This window comes from Cyanistes caeruleus, chromosome Z (assembly GCF_971803275.1).
Source record: "Cyanistes caeruleus chromosome Z, bCyaCae1.hap1.1, whole genome shotgun sequence".
Classification (NCBI taxonomy): domain Eukaryota; kingdom Metazoa; phylum Chordata; class Aves; order Passeriformes; family Paridae; genus Cyanistes; species Cyanistes caeruleus.
The window spans coordinates 70,451,497-70,473,600 of NC_141732.1; the positions used below are offsets into that span (position 1 = coordinate 70,451,497).

The following is a 22,104-nucleotide window of genomic DNA, read 5'->3' on the forward strand; positions in this document are numbered from 1 at the left end:
TTCACCCTCAACTGACTGAAAGCAGCAGCAGGTCTTACTCTAATATGCTCAGAACATGTTTAATGTCTTTCCTGGACAAAGCAGAGCAAGCTGGGTAGAGTAAGGCTGTCCAGAACTGGATGCATGAAGCCAAACAGCAGACTATGGAGTGGTTTTCCATTCCCAAGAAGAACTGGTTGAGGGCAATCTGTCTGGTCCAGAGCTCAAGCCTTCCTTCACACACTGTATCGTAGAATCAAGGATTACTACTGAAGAACACAGTAAACTGAGCAAAAGTAACAGTCATGATGATGTGTTTCAGGCTAGTTCAATCCAACACACAACAAAAGCAGGATACTGAAATAAAAGCAAGCTTCAGTAGTTCATTTTCTAAATAATTATGTAAAGTGGTCAAACAACACTGCCATTACACTTTTTTTGCCAGACAGAACTTTGTTTGTGGTGCAGTTTTGTCAGATTTACTCTGAAAGAAAGTATCTATGTATAAAGCAGATACTGCAAATTTCAACCCCATGCTCCCTTTTAGGTTAATTGTAGCTTTCAGTGGACAGAGAAATTTAAGGGCTGTTTGCAGGAGATCCTGCTTTATTACTTTTAAAGTTGCCCAACCAAGTGTTGCTCTCCCACACATTCAGCCCAGAACACGTGAGAACACTGTGTTTAATTTAATGTATCCCAGCAATCTTTCCATCCAAACCCCCAAGTAGCTTAGCTTTTCATAATTTAAAAACTGCTAAATGTAAACCCACTACTTCAAACATCTGGCATTAAAAAGAAATGCCAAGCCTTAATGAGCACACTGTCTAGATAAAGACTGAGATTTTACACTACAACATACCTAACTGCCTTATCATTTTGAGATTTATGGAACAATGATTACAGCAAAGGCCAAAAAGCAGAAATTTTCATTAGAACTGAAAACTTCTCAATGCCCATGAAATAGTACAACAAATAGGCACTTCTAGAAATATTAGAAGTTAATGCTGGTAAGTAGCATTGGGGAATCCCAGCCAGTCTTGGCCCTGCTTCTGACAATATGTACCTTTTTTGCTGAACTGCACAGTCAATTTTCAATTCTAAAATACACTCCATTATTTTAATTATTCAGTGTTGAGGATATTTGGAAACAAATCCCAATTCTAATCTTCTTGCCCATTCGACAAGATAGCAATTAGGAGAAAACTGGTCTCGGTCAAATTGCAGTACGTGTTTTTCAGATGATCTTCAATACTTCAAAAGGATGCTAAAACTTTTCAGTTTCTGCCTATAGACTTAAGATAGTGAAAACAATCCAAACCATCAGAGCCTTCACACAATATGCCTTTTCTAGAGTAAACAAGAACATGGTTAGAAGCCAATCTACCTGAACAAACCACTTACATACTTACATCATCCTAGTATCAAAGAGCTCAACAAATATGTGTAGGTTCCTGAAAAAGGTGACAAGCATCTTGTCATATTTAAGAAACAGGCAAAACATGTTTAGACAGGCTTAATCTTCACACATTTGAAAATCTACTTTGCCACTGTTTAAGATTTGAGACACCTTTGAAGTCAGGCACAAATTGACTAGTTACTACAGAAAACACTCCAATCTTAAGTATTAGAGGACTAATAAGACATCAATAGCTATATTTCTAATGGCAATTTTTCAAAATCTGCTTTTCTAAGCAGAAACTATGAAGAACTTCTGTCTTACTGTGTAGAAACATTCATTCTCCATTGTGTGAATAAACTATGGACTGCATATAAACAAATTCATTTTTGAAGTGACAGTTCCTGGTATTACTATAGCAACTTTTTCAAGTGTTACATGTGATAGCCTCTAACAACAATTAAAATGGTCCTCCTTTTAGGCGGTCAGCTTTTATGTGTTTGATGGTAGCTTTTGAGTTTGATAATGAGAAGCAAGAGATGAGGAGAGTAGAGAAAATACAGCTTCTCAGACAGAAGAGTCTTGTTGCTTTGTCAAGACATGATTGCGCTTTCTGTTGTCTACACATTCTTTAAGCGTGCACATCCACTGCTTAGCTTCCAGTCTTGGCATTTGCTTCCACCCAGGCACCCTGTTCACAGACTCCCAGTCTACAAGCATCCTCCTGTGACTACACATCATGCTTTGATAATAGTCATTAGTGACAGAGCGATAAATCTCATTCCTTCTCTCCAAATACACATGTTCACATGGCAACAGTCACCCCCAGGAAGGATTTCACAGCGATTAAGTGTGTCAAGGACAAAGGATTCTCCAGTTAATGGAGCTGGCTTCACACGCAGTAAATCAGGTGAAATACAGGGATACAGCAAAAGCATGAAGTGAGGAGTCTCTTTTCCATCTGAGACTCATACTGTCATCTCTCAGCTGTGGACTGTATCAAGCCTCCTAAACATTTAAATTAGCAGCCTTATTTACTTGTGTACTCCTGCAGCTCCTTTCCTGGCATGCCCAGCCTTGTGCTTTTTGTGTCAATATTCTGAGGGTGTGATCAGACAATGGAACTAAACCAAGGAACAACTGGAGAAAGAGATGTCCTGCTGTTCCTCCAACTCCCACCATTCCTCCCAGGGCTGACCCTACAGTAGCACAGAGCAGAGAGTTACCCATCTGACATTCACTCCACAAAGTATTTCTCCCTCACTTCTTGTCCTTGACCTGGCTCACTGCAGGGTCAGATACCCTCAAAATGAGAAGAGCACATGTGAAAAAAGAGGAAGCAGGGCCATTTTCTTCACAAGCACCAAGACTGGTGCCTGGTGACTGGTGTCATTTGAGCACCAAAGCAATGCCCTCTGTCAGAGACACCAAGAAATATATTTGAAGATCAGCAGTTATACTCATTTTCAACTCAGCCACTGCAGAAAAGCCTAGAGAGCTTCAATATGTCAGTGAAATTTCCTTTGTGGTCTTCATTCTATGTTACCAGCCCTGCTGCTGGAGAAGTGTTTGTAATTCTTGTTTCTCGTGCACATCTTGACCACTTGCCTCCTACTCTCCCCACTGCTTATTTTCTAATGCAATGTTTCTAACAATGAAGTTACAGACAAGGGTATTCCTCTTTACCCCAAGACATCTTCAGTTCTGAAGTACAGTACCTTAAAGATTTCTTTTAGAGAAGAATGAGAAAAATACTCAGTGCATCTCTTATGAATTTACCCTCATCCCCAATCCAAGAGCAGTTACCACATCTTATAAACTGAGATATAAATGCAACCAACTAATTCCCATTAAAAACGCATCCTTTTTCTCCTCCTCAAAAACTGTAACTAAGAGTAGCTTCTGGAAACTGAAGAGAAGGATAATTTTCCTCACTTATCTTGCACAAAATATAGGACAGCTCCTTTGGTTGCCTTGAATTATGCCCTTAAGGCTTGGCTTCAAAACAGAGGAAACCAGACTGTCATGGATTTAGACTGTTGTGCTCTTAGAGCTGCATATCTAAATTTTAGGTATCTGAAAAATCCTTTGCGGTCAACCTAGTCTCCAGCCAGTAGACAGCAGTAGTACCAAAACAGCAATTACATTCAGACTGCCCTTGATTCTGGGGAGAGGTGCACACAAGTTATCAGGGCTAGATAAGTAAGCAATAAGTGAACCAGTGCGATTTATGACAGTAGCTGAACTCCTACAGCAAGGTCTGGTTTCATCACACATGTTGCTTAGCCTTTGCTCTAGAGCAGCAGCCCAGCCAAGCAGCAAAAAATTGTGAATGAAGTCATCCTCACATATGGGCACACCTAACTTCCAAGTGTGTTCATGTATTAGCCAATGGACTGCTCTCATTACCCAAGCAGATGCCTAGTAAAAATTTTAGCGGTGTGGGTGAACTCAAAATAGCAATTGCTGCTGCTCCTGCGGAACTCTAGCAGCTCTAAACTGAAAGGCAAGTTCAGTGAGATGGGACACCAGAGACTTGTGATATAATTTTTATTTGTTGTGAAGTGGCACAAGACACTTTGCCATTGGCTGATTCAGTCCAGTGACCAAGGAAACCAAATACTGCTTAAATAGTCAAGTGTTTTCCTCTGCACACAAAATTAGAATATTTCTGAAATATTCTAGATAGTCTAGAAAGCAAAGGTTGGTTTATGTATTTAGCTTGTTTATAGAGGCAGTCTTTTAAGAAATACCTCTTGCAAAACTGAAGGAGCAAAGCATCCATCAGTGCTGCTGCTGCTGCAAGGACACCAATTCAGCAGCTGTACCAATGCTAACCTAATGCTAACCTACAGCTCAAAAGACTTTCTGAGCAGTACCCAGCACATCTGCAGGTTACACCTCAACAGCAACCCTACCTTCTTCTGCTACTGATGTGCACTACAGGCTGGCCAAAGACACATTACTCTAATGGTGTGCAGTGAGAGCACCATCTTTACATCAAAACACCCACACTGTGCACTGTATAACTTTACTCCTGAACATCAAAACTTCTCAAGATGCTCCATTTTCAAACCTAAGCACCTTCATCCAACACAGCTGCCCGAGGACCCCATGCAAATCTGGAGATGACATCACTTCTTTCAAAAGGCCACAAAAACTTAGGATGAAGAGTGAAACACTGTGCTCTTCACAGATCATGAAGATTTCTTACAAATTCCACATGATACTTGGAAAGTCATTTACACACATCTATTTCACAGATTTATTACTAGCAACACAAAAGCCAGGAATGAGTAGTAGTAGGAACAGAAGGACAAGAATAGGACTAGACTACAGCAGTTCCACTACTCCAAGGAAGTATTGCTTGTTACATGTGTCAAAGTTTGGTTTTCCACCAATATTTCCACAACAAGCAAGATTATGTGCAGCCTAATGTCTCTCTAAATGCTGATCTGGAGATTCTCCTGAGAACCTCTACATCTAAGTCTTCCTTCCCCACTCAAGTCTCATATCCACTCCTCATGTCACACTAAAACTGATAAACCACAGCTGCCCTAATGGCTCAGCTGGTTCCTGTATTCTTGCTGACAAAGGAACCCTGACACAGACTGGGGAAAATTACATTAAGTGCTCAAACACCACACTGATAAGAACGGTGTTAGGCTTAGACAGAAATATTATTGGGTAGCAAAGTCCTTATGAAGCTTAATCCTAAACCAGGAACAAAGCTCCAGTCTGGGCACCAGCACAATCTAACAGAAGTTCTGCAGACCCCACAGATGTGTATGATTCAGCTATGGGGAACAAGGTAGTAAAATATTGTTAATTTGCATAATAGATAATGGCTCTACAAATAGAAACAGCCTACTCCATACTGTACTCAGCTGTTGCCTTTGTGCTTTCTTCTCTGTAATTCATTAACCTACAGGCTTATCAAGGTGGGAGTGAAGAACTTGTTTCTAGCATGAAAACCAGCAATCAAAGGGAGCAGAAATACTTACGTCACTCTTCCTGAACTTTGCTTTTAGGCTCTTCATGCTGATGACATTCAATCTTCCAAACCTTTGAGGAGCTTTTTATTCTTCTTCAATATCTAAACAAAAAATAAAGAAAGTAAGATTTGATACCATTGATACCATTCAGTTCACTGGCAGGCAAGTTCACAATTCAATTTGCATACCACTATCACTCTGAGGATTTAGCCTTCAATCTTTAAAACAGATTAAAAGCCACCTAAGGGAAACTTTCTAACTCTTTCTCTAAACTTAGAAGTAAGCCTAAATCTGACCACTGAACAACAGAGCAAACGTTTACCAAAAACTAACCTGTGTATCATGTTATACTAACTACATCTCCATGTATTTAGGTTGCCAACACGTTCATACATGAGCAGATTCCTCTGACCACTGCCTATTTTAGTATTATCATCAGTACAGTCATTTGTAAAGTGGCAAAATCATAATTAAGCATTCATTAAAACTCCACCATCCCATCACCACAGGTCTGCACTGGGTAGCAGAAGTACTTTATTCTGTGCACATTATTCTATGTACAAGTCTAACCACAGACCAAACTCTAAACTGTACTTCAAGCATGCAGGACACATAACTAGGAGAGCTCAAAATGACACAGCAGACACAATTGCCTGAGCTAGACAGAGGTTATTGCTGGAAGAATTGTTTTGGATTCTTCCCCACAAGGAACTGTATGTGGGTTTCTAAGAACCTTAGCTGCTTGTAACTTGACAGTGCACTATCACAATCGTGTTCCCCCTTCCTCCCTTTCACATGAAGGAAAGCAGCAGTTGAACAAACATATAAAGCTAACCTAACAGACAAGCTGCTAACTCTCACAGAGGAAAGTGAGTGTCTAGAGCAGTTTCCTACAGAAAGTTTCAACGATACCCCACGTTGCCAATCCAACATAAAGGTGAACAGCACATTAAAGTAGCACAGCAATGTGCTTTTTCCTAGAGCACAGCAGAAAATCTTAATGAGAGAGCAACATCTGGATTGGCAAATGCACCTAGGTAAAAATGTTCCACATTTTTAGTTTTACAGTATGCTTACTGAAATAGCTAGTTGCTTTCATCTACAAGTTTTAGCTGCTATACAAATTCTTTCTGAAGGAACAGTTTAAAGTTAAGGATGTTCAGCTGTATAAACTTCCTCTCTCCACCCTAGAAAAAAGTAGAAAAAATTTTACAAGTCTAGTCAGATAAATAAATAACTGAAATAGGGATTGAAGCATAAATTCAAATAGGTCATGCAGGGTCACTATGTTCCACATAACTCTTCAGAAACAGAAGATTACAAAGTGAGATTCAGTTGTTTAATAAAAGAATAAAAATTACATCTCACTATTAAAAGCAAGTGGCTGAGTTCTACATGATGACTCCACTATGACTTTTAAAAATCCAACTACACAGCACATTGTCAATAGAATATATACGTACATGAATGCTTCTGCAAAATACAACCCTAACTACCATTTAGGAATAGCAATCAGTGCTAAGTAAACATGTTATTTAGTTCAACCCCATATTTATCTGACAGCCATTTAAGACAAACTCAACTACATTTCTTCAAAAAAAAGCAAAAAACCCAAACAAAAGAAATCCCATATGCTGTAAACACACAAACACATTTCCCACAGGCTGCACCTCTCCAGTAGGCAACAGTAGGTAATCTGGATAGTGTAATTCTGTAAACTGTTAAAAAAAATCATTAAACTGAATTAAATTACCCTAAGTCTAATTAAGCAGTAATTTTCAAGCCATGCCAGATCCCTAACTGCATTCAGGTATATGAACAAGTGGTTTCATTCAGAATTCTTGCGTTTAATCGCAAGGAGAATGGGTTTGTCATATTTTGTCTAATTCTTTAGCAGGCAAAAAGAAAAAAAGGAAAATAGTTTTTGCAGAACCTTTTCACTCCCTGACCTAGCTGAAAATTTCTTAGGTTTTTCCTAGGTGGAATGGAGTACTTGTAAAATAGTAAAAAAAAAAATCTAAAAAAAAAAACCAAACAAAACAACTGAACAATCAAAAAGAAGGAATTATTTCAGATTGCTCTGAGAGAAGCATGGCACTTGATGTCTGCTACACCTACCCAAACATTTGAGAACGTGTTTAAATTGCTCAACAGCTGTCATTACCTGCACTGGAAAGGAGCCCGAACCTCAGCAAGACCCCAATAATCTCCTAAATTATCCTCTAGTAGCATCAAGGATGATGAAAACTGCAAATGCCAGACAAGACAAATACCATTACTCACCTGGCTTTCTTCACACACCAGCTAAAAAACCCCAAATCAAACCAAACAAAACAACCCCCAAACTTTTATGAAAAAAATAACAATATAAAGAAACTTTAAAGATGTGAAACATTATACAATATCCCACAAACCCCAAAACTTAACAGGACTTTGTGTTTTATAACTTAAATATATTTTGACATAAAAAACTTAAACGTTTAATTGTACTAGTTAATGAAGTATAAATAAATCCTGTGCACAGGGAATTGAAAACAAGAAATCTTTCCTCACATGCATATTGCCAAAGAATTGTTTGCTGTAGGCTGTCTTTCCCCTTCCCACTCCCTCAGCATTTTTGGCTCCTATGGACAAAAGATTTATCATAGCTCCCAAGGAAGACAAAGTGCTCAACTACAAGGCTGTGAGGGAGATGAAAACTCCTTGTAGGTACACAGAGCAGCTGCAAAGCTGGACCCTCTTCTCCGAGGAACCTGTAGGAGAGTCTAATTAACAAGTTTTGCAAGCACTCCCAATACATTACTCTCCCTCTTGTGAGAAAGGAAGCACACTTTATACTGAATGAGAAACTCACATTCTCAGCTTAATTAAAAAAGCATGCTCAAGGACACCAGAACAGCATTCCCAAGCTTAGTGTATTTTTTCACATCTGTATTTTTTCCATATGATGTAGTTAAACACAAACCTTAAGATTACAGTTTGTGCATCATAATGCCCATAATCCTTCAAATGCAGAGATAAAAATGCATGAAATGGGGAGGGCTGCCTTTTGCTGTCACTGTTTAATGTAGGAATTCCCCTCTCAAAGGGTGTAATTATTGGAATTGATGCAAAAAGAGGTCAGCATCCTGATTCGGCAGTGCTTTATGATAACTGTTCATTTGCCAGAGGGGGGATAAAGGAAGCGCCATTAAAATTACTCTCCTGTTTTACAAGATAGGAAGTGACTACTAGAAATTCACCGGGGAGCACCAAGACACTTCAAAACAATATTTCTGCAATGAATCACAGGTATTAACAAAAAGCAACCTCTATTAATAGAGATTAAACGGCATTTCTCCGTTTTCAAAATGAATGTGGTAATAAATATTGAGCATTGTCATTTTATAGCTGCAGCAAGTTAGCAGCAGATAAGTGCTTAACTCCAGGGATTCTCAACAGCTAATGCTGATCACGTGTTTTTAACCATTAGCTCCAAAATTAAATATCTATCCTTTATCTCATCTTCCTTTAGCTTAATGTCAAGAAACAGCCCTGAGGAATACAAGCCACAAAAAACATCTTTAGGTAGGTGGTAAACCTATCTAGCTAAAACAAGAAACATTGAAGTGGTGGCAATCTTTGGCCTCAATAATTTCATTGCAACTCTGTTTTAATACACAATACAATCTTTAGGTTTAAATGTAGGAAACAGATTAAGATAATCTTCCCGAGTGATTTATAGTGAGATTTGTGCAAACCACAGTAAACAATAATACAGACATTTTTTGCCCTTTCATTAAATTGCATTAAAATCAGAGCAAGGCCTTTCAAACAATGTTACAATTATCTCCTTGAGGGGGACAAAATCCAGTGATGCAACAAGGAAAAGACTTTGTTTCCCTGAACAAAACTGGAAGTTTACAATAAAATCGTATACTATGAACAGTGCTCACGCTAGTGAGTAATTCCTCACTGATAAGTGCTGAATTCAATTAATAAAGGTGTCAAAAATCTTACACCTCTTTCAGAACACCCTGAGAAGCTTCCATCTCACACAGAGCTCATTCGCAGCAAAGCATGACTAATGTTTCAATTAATTTCCCCTTTCCCTCCCAAAACCACTTCAAAAATCTTTTTTAACCTTGAAAGGTTACAGAAAAGATTTACAGACTCTAGGCAAGATCTGGCAACACACGTGGAGATGTGGGGGAAATGGAAAAAGGGTCTGGAGTGTGGAAGAGTACTCCTGCTGCCGCTATACCCTTACACCCTCCTTTGTGCGACTACACATACTCTCATGGGGAAAATAAGGGGCCCCAGAAGCATCTTCCCCCAAAGCACACCATCATTTACCCATGGATGATCACCTTCTAAACCACAAGCCCAGCTCTGACCCAGAAGCACAGCCTAGCAGCAGCCAGCACTGCAAAGCAGCCAGAGGCATCAACTCCAATGCATCCCTTCTGCTGATCACCTTCAGTATCCAACTTCATAAATGCTTCACGTCCCTGAGCTTCCCCAACCTAACCTCCAACACGAACATGTGCTCCAGCCCAGGCTGCTCTTTAACACTGCCAAAGTCACAGTACAGCCTGGAGGCATTAGCCATTGCTCAGCTTCTTTGGCTGCTCCCACATAAATGCAGCAAGCCCTAAAAAGAAATCCACCCAACACTCCACCTCCCCTGACTACTTCCTATTTCCATCCAGCTAAGCATATTCTTCCATTTCTCAGGCCAAATCAGAGAAGCATGTATGATGAGACCAAAAGCTACAGGAACATTTCCCCACTCTTTATCAGCACAACTCAGTTTTTCCATCTTGAGTAACCCGCCCTCCCATCATAGGAAAAGTCAAATGGAACAGAATTTTATAAACTCAGTGTTACCTATAAAGACAAATAATTCTTGGCTTGGTTAATCTACTATTACTTACTAATGAAAACACACTGAAAAATGCACAGAGAAGCCCAAGCACTACACAAGAGTGGGAGTGATTTATATACAGTTAATCCCACTTTAAACAGAATCAGACATCAGAGATAGCAAGGGCCTTGGGTAACCTAGTGCATTCCCTCTATCTGCTAACAAATCACTGGCAAGGATGTGCTGAACTGTACAAATTTAAGCATCTGAGCCCAGAAGTTAGAGCGCCATAGATGTTGCAACACTAACAATTATATAGATATTGCTCCTCTCTCGAGGACACTTTGTATCAACTCTACCCTTCATTTGATATTCAGAACTTGCAAACGTTGAATTTTCTTTTCATGCATTCAGCTGAAGCCACACCAGCCATTGAGGATGCTGTACAGCCAGTATAAATCAAGGCAAGATGGTTGATCTGGGGATACACGTAGTTTATTTAAACAATGTATTCAAATGCACTTCTAGACAGCCAGAAGACCGTTAGCACCAACAATGATCAGAAGCAGGCTACAGAAAAATAAAAATGTGACATTTCCCTAATTTGTTTACTTGGTATATTAGACAGGACTCTGGGCAAAACTCTAACTCAAATTAAGTCGAGGTAAATTTGTTGTTCACTCCTTACATTTTACATGATTTTATTCCAGTCCCACTCTTGTTCTTTTGTCTGGAGGTATCTATCAACACACAACCAGGCACAAGAAAAGAGACAAGACTTGTTGCATGAACTGGGGCATACTGATGCTCTTTCTCTGCCTTTAGTTTTCCTGTCTCTAAAACAAATGCACACACACACACACCCTTGCATGGCCCTGCATTAGTTTGATCATACATAAGATACGCTGCAGTCCTGAAGACTCTTCTACATTTAATATTCAGTTCAACTGAATGATGCTGGAAATAAAGCATCTAGCTACAATTAGCGATAGAGAAAAACACCTTAGAGTCCCACTTCTGAAATGTCAGTTCTTAAATGAGAAATCCACATGGATAACAACAGCTAGTACTTGTTTACACTTCCTTCCTAGTATTCTGTTATCAACCATTCAATCTGGTGTTCAGAATGAAACATCGAACAAGACAAACTGTACAGTTGCAATGTTAAATCTATGAAGAGATATATCCATGACTTTATGGATTAATATTCTGAAACAGCCTAAGGTAAAGCAGTCACCTAATAGGGGTGGAATTAGAAAGACAGGAACATCAAAGCAATTTACTTAAGACACTTGACAAGCCCCACTCCCACAAATACCTTGGAAGGGTATCCTACTGGAAACTGCTTTAATCTAGAAATACCTTCAGAGAATGTGCTGATAACACAGCTCCCCTACTCAGCTACAAAGCTCTTGGGTAAATAGCTAATGAAAACTGAGCATCTTTTTTAACATTATCCAAAACTTGAGAGTTTCATGTGCCTCCAACTTTCAATAAAAAGCACTAAAAATTCAGATATTTTCTTTTCTGGAAGACTCTTGATGCTATAAAGTAGCAAGACGTAAGCAAAATTAACACCTACATTTGGTAAATTATATCTGTGGAATGGTATCTATGCTGCCATTCAATGAGATCTGAACAGGCTAGAGATCTGGGCAGAGAAAAGTTAACAGAGGCAAGAGTGGGGTGCTGCAGCTCAGAGACCGGCACAGGTTAGGGGTTAGTCTGCTGAAATCCAGCTCTGCCCAGAAGGACCTGGAGTTAAAAAGCATTACGTCCCTGTGGCCAAGAAGTCCAATGGTATCTCAGGGTGCTTTGGGAATAGTGTGGACAGCACGCTGAAGGAGGTTCTTCTGCTCTGCTGAGGCCGTATCTGGAGTGCTGTGTCCAATTCCCGGCTCCCCAGTTCAAGAAACACTAGGAACTTCTGGAGAGGGTCCAGTGGAGGAACACAGATGGTTAGGGAACTGGAGCACCTCTTTCATGAGGATAGGCTAAGAAAGCTCAGTTTGTTTGGCTTGGAGAAGAGACGACTGAGAGGGGTTCTTATCAATGTTTACAAATATCTTAAAGATGTGTGTCAGGAGGATGGGGTCAGACACTTTCCAGGCATGCCCAGTGACAGGACAAGGGGCAACAAGCATAAACTGAAACACGGGAAATTCCATCTGAATATGAGGAAGAACTTTACTTTGAGGGTGACAGCACTGGAACAGGCTGACCAGAGAGATTGTGGAATTTTCTTTTCTGGAAATATTCAAAACCTTTCTGATCATGATCTTGTGCAACCTGCTCTAGCTGGACCTGCTATGGCAGAGAGATTGGACTAGATGATCTCCAGAGGTTCCTTTAAACCTCAGCCATTCTGTGATTGTGATCTTAATTACAATCAAGTGTCTTTTTTTCTGATTTTAATCAGGTTTTTGAAATTTATATTCAATAGCAGCAGCACTAAGTGCTGTATAAATACCAGAGAAGAAGATACAGTGTTTAAGACACTTCTCCCAGCCTTCATAGTCTTAGGAATCTTCACATATCCCTTAGAGTTAATATGCTGGTGTCTCAAGCAAGTAGCTATAACCAAGGTCCTCAGAAAGTACTCAAATGTCAAAACTCTGCAGAGATTTGAAGATCTCTGCAAATAAGAAGAACAGTTATTTCAAAGTGTTCCAAAGTGCCTTTGGGAAGTCTGACATCTGCAAGAACAGTAGCTCCCTGCCTCTCAAAAGTTATGAGAAAAGAAATAGAACATCATCAGCTACTGAAGTTACAGTAACAGGCAGACCAGCATACAAATTCTTTTCACGTTGTAATGACTGAACAAATTTGGCTTTCACTCTCCTCTACCCATTCCCTCAACAGATTCACGTGGGAGGGGGGAAAAAAAGAAAGGCGCATCTTGTTTTACAGTATTTTCAGTACTGGCAATGGCTTTCAGGCAGAAAATCAAAAGAAGACTTTGACAGCTTTAGAAAATGTACATAAGTTACTACAGCATTCATCTAAAATGCAAGTTCTGCCTGCAGAGGAAGGACTTGTCAAGTCCTAAATCTTCCCAAGAAAATGCAGTAACCATAAGGCTCTCCCTAAGAGACGACCATCTCACGCTCAGCACACAGATCACCACCATCACCTCTGGGTGTTACTGGCCATCTTGTTCAGGACCTCAACATGAGGGAAGGTGCATTCTTCCACTCCTGTGCACTTCCACTCCTGTAGTCCTTGGCAAGTACCTGGACTGTCAGCTAGTCCAAAGTGCCAGTGAGAGCTGCAGCTGCTCCCACAGTTCAGCAGACTGTCATGTCTCTGGCAGCTGGACAGTGCAAAGCTCTGCTCTAACATATTACCAGAATTATACCTGTTAGCATTACTTCCCATGAACCATAAGAGCCCATGATCATATGACTCTAAATATAAGGAGCAGCCAGAACTGACAACTCTGAAAGCAAAGTCCAAGCTCAAATACGGAGCTATTACCTGCATGCATCCACAGGCACTTAGAGAGCAGCTCCAAAAAATGCTGACAACTGGGCAGGCTTCTCAGACAAGCAAAGGTACAAACACAGCAGGAGCCAGCTGCTCAAATCTGTAACCCCAGAAGATGTTATGGATTGCTGTGCTTCTACCTTGGAATTTTTAGTACTCTACTATGTCTGCTGTTAAGTAAAGCACTAAATATTTGAATTTGTTTGTTCTAATTTCCCTTGGTTTTTTGTTTGTTTTTCTCTATATTTATTTCAAGCACTATCCCTGTGGAAAAACAACTAGATCACAATAAGCTCCCAAAAGAAATGTGATTAGGGTATTGTTACAGGAGGACTTAAAATTACCAACATCTTACACAAGAACTAGCTCTCATGTTTCTCCAATCACTGCTTCTCCCTCAAAAAAAGCATGAAGTCATCAGAGCGGGAGAGAAGGAAAACTGAACACACAGACGAAAAGAAAAAAAAAAAGGAAGAGATGAGGCAAGCAAGTGATGAAATGTTAACATCACTTCATGAGGCAAGCAGCCTCCCATCTAGTCTCTTCTTCACTTGATGTGATCCATCTATCTCTTGGTTCAGGGAAATAGAGGGAAGGATGTAGCCTTTTAATACTGTGTACTGCTGATGCACTCTTGGAAGGGGAAAAGAACAGCAGAGGGCCAATAGTTTTAGAGACTGGAAGAATGGGTGTCTGCTACTGCTCAGTGACTTATTGGCACTGAGCTTGGCTTCAAATCAAGGGAACCCTGAGCTTGTATGATGCGTTGCTCTACTCAAAATGTTCTTTCATTCTGTTCATATGTCTGTTATGCAACTCTTCTATTAGTAAATAAAATCTCATTGACAGCTTTCCATGAGTGTCCCAAGACAAGAGCCAAGCAGGTCATTGACAGATATTCACTAAATTCAGTCACTCCTAGTTAATCCTGAACACCAGAAAACCTTTCTAACACAAAGTATATGTAATTTTTGGCACTCAAGATAGATATATAGATAGATATAGATAGATACTTTATTATTATATTTTATTATATTATTATATTGTTATTTTTAATGACACAGCTAATCTGCAACCTGCTAGGACAGAGAAGAAAAGAAAACCAAAAAAAGAGACTACAGCTTCTACAAAAGTAGCAGTAGACTGGAAGTGTTTTATATCAGTGCTGTAGTAAGCACATTCATACTCATTATAGAAGCAAACGGGAGAATTCGTTAGAGATTCTGCAAGGCTGTTAAAGCATACTCTTTTCACAAGGAGAAAGTTAAGAATGTCACAAGTGGCAACAGCAGACTGCAGAAAGCTTGAGCTGCCAAACGCAGTGCAAGAGGAAAATAAATCTTTTGCATGCCCTGTGAGAAGTTAAAAGCACAGGTTCCCGATTAAACTCGATGCTGTTCCTAAAGCAGACTACTTTTTTCTTTTTTTTTCTTTTTTTTTACAGCGATAGAAAACCTGGATCTGTTAAGCCTGCGCTGCCATAGGAAGGCGCAGCCCCCTGCGCGCCCGCGGGGTACGGGGATCCGCGACCGGCAGCCAGGCGGGGTGACCGGCGGGGCATTTAATCGGGGATCCGCGGCCCGGCAGCGACCCTGCCCTCCACGGGCTCCCACCAAACACCGGGGGAGAGCACCGGAACACCCGGGACTACCCTTCTGGTCGGAGGGTCTCTGAGGGTCCCCCCGGGGGAGGATTTACTCCCATCAGGGCGCCTCGGGACCGGCAGCGCCGCTGCCGGGGCTCAGCCGGACCTGCGCTACCAGGGACCCCCGAGCCCGGGGCGGCTCGGCTCGGGGCCGAGGGACCCGCGGAGACCCCTCTGCGGGCGGGCAGGGTGCGGGGCAGGGAACCGGCGGTGCCATCCCTCACCCCCGCGGGCGGCTGTCACTGCCCGCCACGCATCTCGAGAGGAAAACAAAACAAAACAAAGCAATCAAAACATTAACCACATAGTAAACGAAAATAAACAGTCAAACGGCAGCGGCTCACGGGCTGCGTCCCCCCGCTGCTCCCCGTTCCCCCACACCAGGCAAACGGGGCGCTCCGGCAGCGTCCGGCGGAGAGAAGGGAGAAGTTCCCTCCTGTTGCGCCCCTCAGAGGTTTCCCCGCTCGGGCTCCCCCGAGGAAGCGCCCGGAGCCCCCCGCGCCGGGGGACGGCGGCGGGAGCAGGTGGGCGCCGCACACAAAGCCCCATTCACAGCGCCCGCCGCCGAGCGCGCACCGACCCGCGCTCGCCGCCCGCGCCGCGCCCTCACCTCATGGAGCGCCCGTGTCCCGCTACGCCGGCGCGGCTGTGCCGGGAGCCGGGCAGGCAGCGATCGGCGGCGCTGCCGAAGGGCGGAGCGGCGGCGCCGACTGCCCCGGGACACTCGGGGGCGGGAGCGGCGGGCGCGGCACGGCGGCCACGTGACGGCGGGGGCTGCGGCCCACAGCGGCTCGGCCCGCCCCCGGCGGGGGCTGCGGCCCACAGCGGCTCGGCCCGCCCCCGGCGGGGGCTGCGGCCCACAGCGGCTCGGCCCGCCCCGGTTGGGGGCGCGGAGGAGAGGGGCGGGGAGCGGAGGGGAGGGTGTTGGTGCGGGAGGCGGGGAGGAGACCACCCTGCCGGCTCTGGGGCGGGCGTATGTCTCCGAAGGCGTGTGGGGAGCCAGGGAATCACTGAGCGTGCCGAGTTGGAAGGGCCCCACAAGGATCATCGGAGTCCGATTCGTGGTCCTGCGCAGGACACCCCAAGAGTCACAGCATGGGCCTGGGAGCATTGTCCAGGCACTTCTTGAGCTTTGTCAGGCTTGGAGCTGTGACCACTGCCCTGGGCAGCCTGTTCCCGTGCCCAGCCACCCTCTGGTTGCCTGTGGTTGCCAACCAGCCCTAGTACCTTTTCCTGATATCCAGACTAAACCTTCCCTAACACAACTTCAGGCCCTTCCCTCATACCCTGACACTGGTCACCCCAGAAAAGAGATCAGGGTCTGCCCCTCCTCTTCTCTTCCTGAGTAAGTTGTAACTGCAGTAAGGTCGCCCCTCAGTCTCACCCAGGCTGAAGGAGGGTGCCAGGTCTCTGCCATCTCTGGGTGCTTTGGGATCTCCTAAGGATAAAGCTGGGAACGGAGAAAGGGGCCAAACCTATCTCAAGTCCTTAAACACAAGGACTTCAGTGCATGGGGGAAGTCCTGCATTTTGGTTCTCCCCAAAGCTTCCCTGTATGTCAAATGCCCCATCGTCAGATCTCTAGGTAGAAAAGATTGTTAGAGAAGAAAGAGAAATGGGCTACTTCTTGTTCAGAATCCATATTATTGACTGGTGTAGTGTTTGGCTACATAGGAGCTTAGAGGTCAGGGAATCACAAATGGGCTTTGTAGCAGTACCAAGGTTCTGATTCCCTGGACGTGCTCTAGTCTGTTTCCCATGTAGGCCAAACACTTTTCGAAGTTGAACCTCTGGAGTGCCCTTTCTTGAGTCTTCTGTCAAGCCAATGGCAAACCACCTTGACATCTCACCAAGCAGATCAGGTGATCTATGCAAGACCTGGCACACTTTGTCTATGAGTTAACGTGTTAAGTGCACCTCTGCCTACCATCCCACCTCAAGGGTCCTGCCTGAGCTGCTTCCCATCATGTCCTGCCAGAGCTGCTTCCCATCTCCTGGTTTCACTGACCACAGCTCGGCTCCCTGACTGAGAAGTTCTCCTTTAATCCCTGTGATCGCTCTTACCTTCTCTGTTCTCAACAGTATCCACGCCTTCTGAAGTGGCAAACAGTACAGGGAGGAAATGACCACTTCAAAACTTTAGGTCATTATTGTAATAGTGGCAAGTGTTGTTATTAAACAAATACACTTGATTATCTCCAGAAGTATACTTTCCTCTGCTAATCTGCAGTCCTTACCTTGGTCAATTTGTTCTGCATGTGTTTTATGTCTGAGAACAGCCATCATTGTGCCAGCACTGTTTCTTTTATTTGTTTATTTTTCTTAAAAGGACACACCCCAAAATGTTAATCTAATATAGTTAATTATAAGAACATAATTTGCACAAAACCAATAAAAACAGGAGAATCAAACTTTCCCTGCAATGCTAGCTCATCAGATACAAAACATGTTCCATTTTCTATTGAATTATCTTTAATTCCTCTTATTTTAAGAAGCCAAATATATTTGTACAGTATTGTTAGAAAGTCTCTTGCCTACTTACAGCAAAACCAGCAAATGTCTGTGTAGTTACGTGTGACTAACCTGAAAATGTTAGTCATCACCTCTTGCATTTGCATAGTTTGACCTAGTATGATTTTTATTTCCATTCTAAATGCCAACATGTAATAAAGATGGAGTTTGGATATGTTTGTACAGGATATTCACATATAAAATGACACATGAATAACTGATAGTACCTTCTGTCTACAGTATCATAAAATGTTCAGTTCTTGAGAAGTGGAAATATTTCCTATTTCCCAGAGAAGTATTTTTCTTCATATAAGCTGTGGACCAAGGTAAAGGCTTTGGGGTGTGTTGTTACAGCAAGCTTAAATGCATTAAACCAATCTGATCCATGCCTCAGAACCTGACTGCCCTCTAGGTTAGTCTTCTTGCATGGAAGGCTATCCTTTCATCTCTTCTTTCCTGAGCCCCCTTTTGGGTCCCCTTCCAAAGGCCAGGCATTGCCTTTTATTCAAAACACTCCTATGTAATTTTGTGGCTGGAGCCTCTGCAGACAGAGGACAAAGCTGGGAGCTGGATGAGTTCAGCTGTGTTCCAAATTTTGCCCTTGCTGTGCTATGGTACTCTGCCATAGTCATGTTTTTCCACCTGTGCTTCTACTGTGGGGCAAACACAACTCTTTAAGAGCTTCATTAAATGCTCAGCATATGCTAACATCAGTTGTTAGCTAGATGGAGAGGACTGCATCTGAAATACATCTTACACAAGCAGCTTCTCTCAAAATTTAAATATTAGCATGTTGTCTGTGTGACACCCTTCCTGTGCCCCTCCATTCCTTTGTGCAGCAGGCATGATGTGAGGATGGGGGAGCAAGAGACTACCCTCCTCTGCTCAGTCTCCTGGAAAATGTGAGAGGTTGCACTCAGTTTTGACTTGCAATTGGCTGCCCACAGTGAGGATGTAATGAAACCACCTATGCATTCCTAGCCACTTCTCCAGAAGGGAGAGGCCTGGAAGTGGCTTAAAGATACCTTTAATCACATCTTATCACTCAGTCTTGATAACATCTGCTAATTAGCTTCCCTTGTCACAGTTAATTTTTTTATGCTGCTCCTGGCTAGTTTGGTTTTTTTTTTCTCCTGCTTTTTTTTCTTTTCTCCTGCCACTGCCTTTAGCAGAATACAAAGCACTGGCCATATCTCCACCTAGAAATTATTTGCAAAGGAAATCACAATCCTGAATTGGCTGATCATTTCCTGCTACCCCTTCCAGCAGCCTAAACCTGTTCTATAAGCTCCAAGTGCTGCATTTTCAGTTCCCCTGTTGGACTTGTTCCAGTTTTATTATTTTCAATTGTAATATAGTTTGATTTACTAATCCTGGCTATTTTTCACTGACGTACAATTTAAAGAGAATTTAGGTTTAGATATTAAGACATGATTTTGTTTCCAGACCCTTCTTTGCCTACAGTAAAAGAATTTTTTTCCCATTCTTTGTAGCAGATGTCCCCCATAAATGCAAGAATCACTGTGGTAACAAGTGAGACGGTTAAAAACTGTCATTTTTATCTGCTTCCACCAGAGCACTTTCTTTTTTTAATAACTTGTTAGCACGGAAAGGAGGTGATTGATGCCTCTTCACAATATGGTATGTTTAGAAAACTTGGTCAGGAATTTTTTGCCTTTACGGTTTCTATGCTCTTCATATAGCAACAGCAATGAGCCTGACGGAGACAACACAGGAAAACACTAAAAGTTGCAGAAACTCACAACTGGAGTTGTTCAAACTAGGCTCTTAAATGAGACAGAATCTTCAGAGAGAGGAAAGCCTACCTAGGGACTTGTTTTACTTTGAAATGAACTTTCAAAGTGTGAAGGATAAGAATCCAGTAATAGTTGCAGGGAATTATCTAGATTATTTCAACTTTCTCTTTCAAAATGGATTTCTTCCACCTCCAACAACCATTCTTCTTTCTCATGGTTTTTACATCTGCACTCACCTTTGCATATCCTTCTGCAAGGAGCCCCAGTTTATAACTTGACCTCTTCACAATCCCAGGTGACATTTCTTGGAAAGCTCCAGTGAAATTCTGCCTTTGTGATGATTCTTCCTGCACCACAGGGTCCTGCTTTGCTGTGGCTTCAAGTGGCCTGTGAGGCTGGGCTGCCCTTTGAATCTGAATATTCCTCCTCTGCCATAGGAACCGAAATCAGGAGCCAATGGAGGGGGCCATGCAGTCTGCATTACTGCTGCTAAACCCTTCAGTGGTTTTGCAGCAGAGGTCAGGTGAACCCTGGAGACCCAGCCCTAAACAGCAGCCTTACCTTAGTGGGACCGAATAGATGTACCAGTTAGGAGAGAACAGAAATGTAGTTTACTGTTCTTTCCCTGTGAGAGAAAGGACATTTTCTGCCTCTGGTTATACTTTTCATCTTAGTTTGTAGCTATTGGAATATACAAAAGGAATTAATGCAGTCCTTCTTAAGTACAAAGAGTAAAAATTTTTTTCTTTTTTCTTTCCTCTTTCTCACGTTATTATGGAAATGCTAGTGTCTTTGATATGAAAGTGATTATGTAGGTTTAACTAGAAGAAAAAAATGGTTTTTTTCCTTTTCACCAACATCCAATGTAAAACGAGTTTATTTTGTGTATCTTCCCTGTAGGGACAAACTCAGCTATGCATTGCATGGAAGTGGGCTTGATGATCTAATGCAGCTTTCCCACAAAGCCTCAGAATTACTCCATAACATATTTAATTCTGAAAGTATTTTAAAAGTACAAGCCCATGGAAACAACAAAAGAAAATTACACACTCCTTACACAAACAGACTGTGCTTGAAATGGCAGGGCATCTATGCTTTTTTAAATTTAAAAATGAAAAAGTGTTTAAATTCTTCTCACAGAGAAGTTCATCAAGCAGAAAAACAACTGACCAAACAGACATCGAAACCTCTGGAGGTAAGGAACCAAGCTTTGTTAAAAGCCTATCCCAGAATTAATAGGTCATATTTCAGGTCTCAGTACCATAAATACTGTTTATGTGTAGCATCTACTGCTTAATCCTTGAGTTAGGACTGCTTTATTCCCTCTTTCTCAGGTGCATGGAAATTCTGTGCATATGGGCATGCTCAAGTTTTCTGTATTATTCTACAAGCAAGAGGAGGATTTTCCTCTCTGCTTGGCCCCATAGATACAGATGGGAGCCAGCGTCACTTATGAGAAAATCCTCTATCCAGACATTGCACCTACAGGCTTCCCTGAAAGCTTGAGGGCTGAGATTTTCTCAAAAGCCAGATGGGAACACCTGTGTGAAGCCACCAGACTACCACAGACAGGGAGAGCACAGCTTGAACAAAGCTGACTTCTACCCCTCCACAAATATAAAGGGCTCTTTGAAGGCACACCACTGAAAGTCCTGAAAGGCCAGTTGCCCAAGAACAACCAAGAAGAAGATTACTCTAATCTGAGGATCACTAAAGACCAAAATTCTTAGTATTTAATTACACCGTTGAGCACCTTGATTATGTTGTCATAGCACAAAAGTCAAAGCAGTTCCCACAGCAAGAGGCGGCTACATGCCTTATACACTCCACACAAGAGTGCAGGGAATTGCTTTGTCTTTAGTCTTGCTCTAAGGCTCCTATCCCAGTCAGAATTTGTAAATCAATTTCCTCTTCCCATTCAAACCTGAAAAAAACACATTCCTGCATATTTTATATGACTATTTGCATTACAGAGAAGCCAAGTACCTTGCAAATGGCATTTCAAACTGCCTATTTTTTGGCTTTGCTCTTCACAGGATTTCTTAATGCATTTGGCATCAGCAAGCTGAAACTCCAGTTCTGTCCCATGCTATATTCCCATGACAAGATTTCTGCTGCTGATTTTGTTGCGGAGGTTCAAAATCCCATATGCATTCTATCTTTGTTGACATTCTTCCAGGTTTTGGAAAAGAAGTTTCCTTACATCTCCAGAGAAACCGAATCTCACTTTGTCAGTCATCTGTTTTGTTTTTTAAAATGCTTCTCTGATGCAGAGTCTTTCAGACCATATTAAAAGAATCCAAGGATTGTTTCCACTGTATCATGATAATCAAACTTTGTGTCTCATTCATAATTGCATGCAAAGGCCCCTGCCTCTGCTGGGGTTGGTGTAAATGAGTGTCAGACATTCCTTTTTACTTCTCAGAGATGGTTACAGCATTTGTCCTGCATCACAAGAAAAAATATCAAAGGGTTGGAAAGTGGGATGGG

General features: G+C 42.2%; 1 protein-coding gene across 6 annotated transcripts in view; it reads right to left on the reverse strand.

Annotated features, from left to right (window-relative positions):
* The window catches only part of RAI14 (retinoic acid induced 14), an 88,615-nt gene extending 72,310 nt beyond the window's left edge, over window positions 1–16,305 (reverse strand). The window contains exons 1-4 of one of the 6 annotated variants that reach the window (XM_086867668.1): window positions 15,692–15,933; window positions 7,535–7,617; window positions 6,448–6,557; window positions 5,380–5,471 (exon numbers count right to left, since the gene is read on the reverse strand). In XM_086867668.1, the coding sequence (XP_086723794.1) occupies window positions 5,380–5,415 (36 nt within the window). In that variant the 5' untranslated portion in view covers window positions 5,416–5,471; window positions 6,448–6,557; window positions 7,535–7,617; window positions 15,692–15,933. Of the gene's footprint in view, window positions 1–5,379; window positions 5,472–6,447; window positions 6,558–7,534; window positions 7,618–7,923; window positions 9,502–15,691; window positions 15,934–15,957 lie in introns of those variants that run through there. The other 5 variants (XM_086867669.1, XM_086867667.1, XM_086867671.1 and 2 more) reach the window with 5 other exon arrangements.
* Between the last annotated feature and the right edge of the window lie 5,799 nt (window positions 16,306–22,104).